This window comes from Eleutherodactylus coqui, chromosome 9 (assembly GCF_035609145.1).
Source record: "Eleutherodactylus coqui strain aEleCoq1 chromosome 9, aEleCoq1.hap1, whole genome shotgun sequence".
Classification (NCBI taxonomy): Eukaryota; Metazoa; Chordata; class Amphibia; order Anura; family Eleutherodactylidae; genus Eleutherodactylus; species Eleutherodactylus coqui.
In genome coordinates, this window is record NC_089845.1 from 58,605,171 (window position 1) to 58,611,614 (window position 6,444).

At 41.6% G+C, this 6,444-nt stretch overlaps 1 protein-coding gene across 3 annotated transcripts in view; it reads left to right on the forward strand.

The window, feature by feature from the left end:
- CARMIL1 (capping protein regulator and myosin 1 linker 1) overlaps positions 1-6,012 on the forward strand; it is a 267,172-nt gene extending 261,160 nt beyond the window's left edge. For 2 of the 3 annotated variants that reach the window (XM_066579441.1, XM_066579443.1), the window contains one exon: positions 4,859-6,012. In XM_066579441.1, coding sequence (XP_066435538.1) covers positions 4,859-5,022 — 164 coding nt within the window. In that variant the 3' untranslated portion in view covers positions 5,023-6,012. The remainder of the gene's footprint in view (positions 1-4,858) is intronic. The other variant, XM_066579442.1, reaches the window with a different exon arrangement.
- The last annotated feature ends 432 nt before the right edge of the window (positions 6,013-6,444 follow it).

Here is a 6,444-nt window from a genome sequence, read left to right on the forward strand (position 1 = left end):
AGTGGAGCATGGTCTGGGGTTTCTCAGTAATGACGCAGGTGCCTGGATTAGCGGTTGCGATGACATATTAGTGAAGGGCTGCCTTGGTGGACATCCAAGATGGATACCATTTCCAAGCCTAGACTTCATCAAAAAGGCCACAGACTTTCTGCAAAGGTGGATGCAGCGACCATGTCACAGGCTCAGAGGCTGATACTGATGGTATTTTTGAGCCATGCATCTACAGCTCCTTTTCCCGCTGATAGCGTGGGCTCCAACACATCGCCTGGGATGCTTCCTACTAACCCATTTTTGATGGTACTGACGTCACGTCCTGCTAGCTGTGGCTACTCGTCTCTCTTCCAAGCAGGAGGCACTAGTGGGCAGAATTTCTCTGTCATCAAAAGAAGTTATTATCAATCGGTTGCAGATTAACTCACAGCATGTGGTATCGTCAATGGAGACTTCGATCCCAGATCTCTGCTGGTATTCCTGACAACACAAGTCCTGTCCTTGGTTTCCTAAGTGGGATCCTCACATTGGCTCCACTTCACGGCAGGACAAGGTTACCATGCTGGGGAAATCATGTTTTTCAGGTTGCGTTTTGACACCGATTCCTCTGATGGCATGTGGGCAGCTCTTTGTCTGGAGCTTTGTGCCGGTGGGTAGTGGGGGCTGTTACTCGGGTCCCTTTATGCTGCGTCTGTGAGCATGCCGGATGCTTAGGCATTCATTAACGCTAGTCACGGTCAACAGGATGAGAAAGAGATTTTAATTAAGTTATATGAAAATCTAGTTTTTCCTATTTTCCTCCTCTAATACCTAGGTACATCTTATTAAGCGAAACATGCAGTAATTTGTTCGCTATAATTTGTCTTCAAGACTTTTTGATTGTTGCATGTCTGCAGCTCCAGTTTCGATCCATGTTTCACCATAGTTATTGACTATAAATACTTTCTACGTAGGCTGATCCTGTCATACTTGCTTCTATTTGTCTCCAACTTCTCTCTAACTTTTTTCAGCTTTAGCTAACATCTGCTTGCTGAATTGGGAAGCCCATCCAAAAATACTGAAAATTAACAGCCTGGAGGTGATTTTTCACTTTTGCTAAACAGCTCAAGTCATTGAAGCTGCAGATATATACGGGTTTGAATTTGTGGTCTGTACAGGTTTATTGTCTGAGCGGTTATGAATCCTGTTTTCTTTTCTTGAAGATCGTTTTTTACAGTATTTTTACAATAAGAAACTGACATTATTTTCTCACTTGATGTAATTATTTCAGACACTTGGTGGTGCTATATACTCAGCTTTCCAGCAAAGTCACGTATACACAGCAAAGCAGAGGCTTCGAGAATTTCCATTGGTTTAGAGCTATGGACTTAAACATAACTGGCATCACTGACTGTTACAGAAACAGTATTTGGTGTAAAAAAAAAAAAAAAAAAATAAACACAAAAATTAAAAGCGACTCACTACCTTATTGATGGAATCTAACCTGAACTGTTCATCCAATCTAGTAGTATGAGTGTGAGCAGTAGGTTGTTAGCCAACAGGGTGCACTACATGTAACCGTGCCACTGGCAACTTTATATAAGGTTTAGTGTGTGTAACTGTAATACTAAGCAACCCCCTTCCTCTATACATAGTGAGTGGCTGATTTTCGGTATCTTATGCCTGTGCTTACTTCTCAGCAGGACTAAGCTTAACTCCTTGATGCTTTTGGGTGTACATGTACGCCCTCCGGCATCTGAGTTTGTATGGAGTGGGATCCGGAGCCGATCTCGCTCCATACATGGCAGGTATCATCTGACACCTGCCGTAACAGCCACAATTAGCGCTGACTGCTGTTAGCGCTATAAATGTTGCTGGCCATTCTGACAGCGGGATTTAAATGTTCCAATCAGAGATTTGGAGGTCCCAAATAGCCCCTGATTCCAATGAGAACGCAAAGTGTCGTTTGGTTGTGAAGGCCCTCAGGGCTACCATGTATTTCTGCCTATTAGGGGAGGCATGTGGCCTGTCCTAATCGAATGCCAAAAGAAATACCACGTAATGTAATACTGAAGTATTGCAATATACGGTATAAGCAGTCAAACGATCACAAGTTCAAGGCCCTTATAGGGACTAAAATAAGAAAGGTAGAAGTTAGTGGAAAATATAGTTTTTGGATTATTCTAGAGAATAAAGAATCTTAAAAGTTCAAACCCCCCTCTCATATTCATAATAAGAAAATAGAAATCAAAACGCCAAAACATATTTGGTATTGCCGCATCTATAAAAGTACAATCTATCAAAATAACAGATTTATCCTGCACAGTGAACATCAGCATAAATAAAAATACACAATACCGGAATTATGTAGTTTAGCTTGGATGTAAGCTGTGATACAGGCGGGCATGGAGGCTCTAGTACCCTGTTGTACCACCTCTAGCTTGAATACAAGATGTGATATGGGCGGGCATGGGGGCTCTAGTACCCTGTTGTACCACCTCTAGTTTGGATGCAAGATGTGACATGGGCGTTCATGGGGGCTGTAGTACACTGTTGTACCGCCTCTAGCTTGAATAAAAGATTTCATAAGGGATGGGCATGGAGGCTCTAGTACCCAGTTGTGCCACCTCTAGCTTAGATACAAGATGTGATATGGGCGGGCATAGAGGCTCTAGTACCCTCTTGTACCGCCTCTAGCTTGGATACAACATGTGATACGGGCAGGCATGTAGGCTCTAATACCTTGTGCAGCCGTCTCTAGCTTAGATGCAAGATCTTATACTGCAGGGGTGGAGGCATACAGGTTCAATATCATGCCCTGCCACCATATGGCTCCACATTTGCTGTAACTGAAGCTTTAGATCAGGCAAACTTGTAGGCTATCGAAGTTGGCATCCCAGATGATCCTATACATGTTCTATTGGCGATACATTTGGTGACCAGGCAGCCACAGAAGTGTGAAAATGTTCTGGGGTCATTCCTGTGACCCCCTTGTGTGTGCGGCCGAGCATTATCCTGCTGGAAGCCACCATGAGAGGAACACATGTGGCTGCAGGATGTCCTGAACATATCGCTGAGCTGTCATTGTCCCTCGTACCACTACTAGGGGTGATGGACTGTTGTATCTGATGGACCCTCAGATCACCACACCAGCAGGGGGCAGTGTGCCACTCCACAGCAAAGGCAGGATTGAAGTACTCATCGCTAGATCTACAGACACAAACACAGCTGTTGTAAGTGCCTAAACAAAACCTGGATTTGTTGCTGAAGACCACTCGATTGCACTCATTACATAACTGCAAACAGAGGCAACAGTGGGTGGTGCGTACAAAGTCAGTACACATAACAGGCACCGTGAGACCAAATGTCCTTCAGCCAAGTGCCTGGAATTAATTCAGACACACAGGGGTGTAATGATGGTGCCACCTGTCTCTGGCCGGCAGACAACAAAACAGTTGGAGCTGCCTGTGCTTGTTACATGATCAGATGATCCTCTCTACTGGTGGTCTGTCGAGGGCGTCCTGAGACTCTCATATTCTAATAATACGCCTCCTCTCAAACTCTGTTAATTGGGTGAAATCTCTTTGATTGCATCGTAGAGGCATCTAGTGGTCAACAAGCTCTACACAAGCGGAAAAAGAGGTCATTACACACAAGGAGCCTCCAAGAGCCTTTTTATAGGCCAAGCATGGAACCACTTTTAGGGCCTTAAGTGGCAAGATGGTTCATCTAATCACCACAACTCTACCTGAGATGTAACTGCATGCTGAAGTTTGTAGCAAAACAACTTCTTCTAGGTGCTGGATTATTTTTCCCAAGGAGTGTATATAATATAAAATATCTTTAAAACTATATATATTTAAATAGTACAGCAAAAATAAATACATTTGGTATCCTAGTAATCCTACTGACACACAGAATAAAGTTATCGTATCATTTTTGCTGCAGTGTGTAAGACGTAAAAACAATACCCTAGCAAAGAAGGTGAAGTTGCGCTTCTTTTTCATTTCACTCCACCTAGAAATTCTTTGAAGTTTTTCAGTACATTTAATGGTATCATTGAAAGTCGCAACTTGTTCTGCAAAAACACAATCCCCCATACTGCTATATCCATGTTGGCGAAAAAATAAGAGTTTTTTTAATTGTTTTGAAAGTGGCTAGGAGAAACTGAAAGAGAAAAAAAGTGAATGTGGAGATAAATATGTAAGACCGTTTTCTGGCACAATGTTTTACAACAAAACTGTTGTATGTTGAACGGTAAATCTGCCCCATTGTGTATTGACTGCATCCGGCCTGATACTGCTATTGTAACCTTCTCGTGTACAGGGGGTGGACAAAAATATGGAAATATTGTACGAAATGCATGCCTTCCATTACATGGGATTATAAATCCTATTTCACAATACTACCAGTAAATTTCAACTGTATCAATAAGACATGTAAAGACCAATTTTAAGTGAGGTAATATGACACAGATGCTGCAGGGCATAAACGAACGTCTGCCTGAGGACCAAGGTTCCATAGAATCATAGAATGGTAGAGTTGGAAGGGACCTCCAGGGTCATCAGGTCCAACTCCCTGCTCAATGCAGGATCACTAAATCATCCCAAGCAGATGTCTGTCCAGCCTTTGTTTGAACACTTCCATTGAAGGAGAACTTGCCACCTCCTCTGGTAACCCGTGGAACCCATTGGTCAGGGGTTTCCATATTTTTGTCCGCCACCTGTAATTGTTCTATACATATGGCCTCTTCCTCTCTACAAATTTCCCACAGTGTGCCAATTTGATGTTACATTATAACATTGTCTGCCAGGTGATCTACATCCAGAGTCCATCGCAGTTGACTGCAATAATAAATAATGGTTTTGCCTTTTTTTATTTTTTTTAGCAGCACGTCCAACAACTCCGTCTGAGTCATCCCCAAAAAAGAATCACAGCCAGTCTCCAGATGGACAAGAGCTAAAGTCGAGGTCCTCAAGTAAAGATTCTCACCAACGCAGCAAGTCCAGTGACTCCGGAGAGGAGGCCGATAAGGAATTTGTCTTTATTTAAACTACTTAGACATTCTGTAACATTACCTGGAATTACTTTTACTTTTAATGTTACTTTAGTATGTTTTCTGTAATGCCCAGTTCTATAATTGTGTCTTCTTTAAATGTCTTTCTCCTCCAATTTTCGGATGCTCAACACTCTCCAAAGCAATGCTTTATTCAACATTAAAAGGACCTTCTGGTCCTGGACAAACAAAGATGGCCGCATCAATTCTCTGACTTCCTGAAGCACTCTGTGCATTGGTAGTCTAAGACGCAACATGTTGGTCTGATTGGCCAGTATTGCTCATGTGATCAGCGTTGGCCAATCTAAGCAGGTGTGTAGTGTCTTAGCCTAATGTACATTGTTTCACTGACTGTCTGATGCACAATGCGGCCATCTCTGTCCAGGACTCACTTCAACGGTCTACCAAGTACTTGTAAATTGAGTAGGTACAACTGTCAGCAGTCTCATGTCCTTTCTGTATGTAAGCTGTTGCACATTGTAATTAACAGAGCACACTAATGACAAATTATTTGTATAAATGGTAAATACCTATAAATATAGATATATATAAACAAATCTCTCTCTACGTACATATATAAATATATATATGATAATTGGATACACTTTTTACATCCTCTGGCAGGATTTTTTCTCCATCTTGTGCTTGTACATAAACTAGTACTTAATACTCATGCACTTAAGAAAAAGCACAAGCGCTGAAAACCCTCAAAAGGCCGTAAACTGAGAGGCCTTTTAATGGAATGAAAAGACAGATGCAGCATCTAATCTGGTTCAGTGATGGGAGTCTGAGATGCCGTCCTATGTTTTAACATTTTGATTTTGCTTTATTACACCATTTTTGAAAGGAAAGGACTAACTTGTGTAAATAAATAGATGAAAAAACTTTTTGACAATGCAGTAACATAAATATTCACTTATATTACAGGTTATGGGGGTTTTATCTATATGTATATTTGTATCAATAAAACAATTTTACAACTTTAAGATGACTTTCTTGTCTTTTAATTAATAGTCATTGTTGATATTTTAAAATTGGTAACATCTATCTAATCATGCAACCTGGGCTGGGATTCCGATTTTTAATAAGTTCCCTACTTGGCGTGAGGGATACCTGTGCCGTAGTGCACCACAGAAAATTATTTCCACCTTGATAGTCAAATGTACCAATTACCAAGTACCCTTTCCAATCCAATTTGTATCCTGGTTTTCCTAGGGGGTTTACTCTTTTTCTGCTGTTATACAACAGCGCTATATGCTGGCTAAAGCCAGTACTGCATGAGGTGACACGTTGGATAGGCTCCGACAGCAGAGAAGCTGGTAATGTACAGTAAGAGAACCCCGACGGATGTCTTCCAACATTGGAACCGTACAGCCTTAAATCATCATGTCTTCAGAGGTCAGACAGTGAATTGGAAA